Source organism: Mitosporidium daphniae, assembly GCF_000760515.2.
Source record: "Mitosporidium daphniae strain UGP3 chromosome Unknown contig-376, whole genome shotgun sequence".
Taxonomy (NCBI): domain Eukaryota; kingdom Fungi; phylum Microsporidia; genus Mitosporidium; species Mitosporidium daphniae.
This window is the reverse complement of record NW_013546427.1, coordinates 1-1,003: the sequence shown is the minus strand read 5'-3', so window position 1 is coordinate 1,003 and position 1,003 is coordinate 1. Positions and strand designations below refer to the sequence as shown.

At 39.4% G+C, this 1,003-nt stretch overlaps 1 protein-coding gene across 1 annotated transcript; it reads left to right on the top strand.

Moving 5' to 3' along the window:
• Positions 1 to 303: 303 nt before the first annotated feature.
• On the top strand, positions 304 to 1,003 carry DI09_378p10 (uncharacterized protein; the record flags this gene model as incomplete). Its single annotated transcript, XM_013382368.1, has 1 exon — positions 304 to 1,003. A coding segment is annotated over one exon (700 nt), but the record flags the coding sequence as incomplete, so codon positions are not given.

Genomic DNA, 1,003 nt, shown 5'->3' with positions numbered 1-1,003 from the left:
CGTGGTTACTTTCTCGACGCTTGTGTACACTAAAAGCTTTTACCAAGCGCTCTTGAGAGCCCGAGAGCTGTTGAATGGAATCTCGGTTGATAATTCCTTTACTTTTTTGAGAACCCACGTCACCAGATTAAGATTTTCGGTTCTTCAATCCTGCAAGATGACCAAGATATGCTTTCGACGCTGAGTGCGAATGACAAGGAATAATTGACATCAAAAATCACCCTTTTTTCAGAGGTTATAAAGTCTGGTAAGAAAGGTGCTTTGAAAACAATTTTTACTTGTGCCCATTTGAACCAGCTCAAGATGGATCGTAAACAGAGATTCCTTTTACGATGGCAAGTATTTTTTTTGACGATTTTGAAGATCATTTGGTCTCCCACCTATTCTGCAGCCAATTCAATTCCCAACTGGGACAGGATTCTCAACTTGAACGATGGAAAATCGATTGACGAGCTTAAGTGGATCTTTTTTTCTCAAAATGGTATTTCAAAGTCTGAAATTTTGAAATTCTTTCAAGCTAGCCAGGCAGGGGCGACATTTTTCGCGAATTTTAACATATCTTTGATTCCATCAATTGCAGATACCCCTACATTGGATAGCGAGAGTGTTGTGCAATCGACGCAAGAGCAACAATCTGTCCAAGAGCAGGAAAAAATTCATGAAAACCTGGAAGATACAAATGTATCCCCTGCAAATTCTTCACCTTTCGGAATATCTGATGCGATATTTGATGGTTTAGGGGTTAAATTTACAAAAGATTTTGCAACAACAGTTGTTGGTCGCCTCAATTTGAACGATGCATACACAAAGTACCCGGTGTTTGTTGATATTTTCAAAGGAAAAAAGGTATTCGCCACAATGAACGATATCTCTGAAAAGCTCAAAAATCCCTTTCACTTTTTCTTCTCGCCTGCATTGATTAACATCTATTATCTGGACGAATTTGACTTGGAAGACATGCTTCACTATCTGGCATACTCTGGCGGCGCCGTTGGTTTTATGA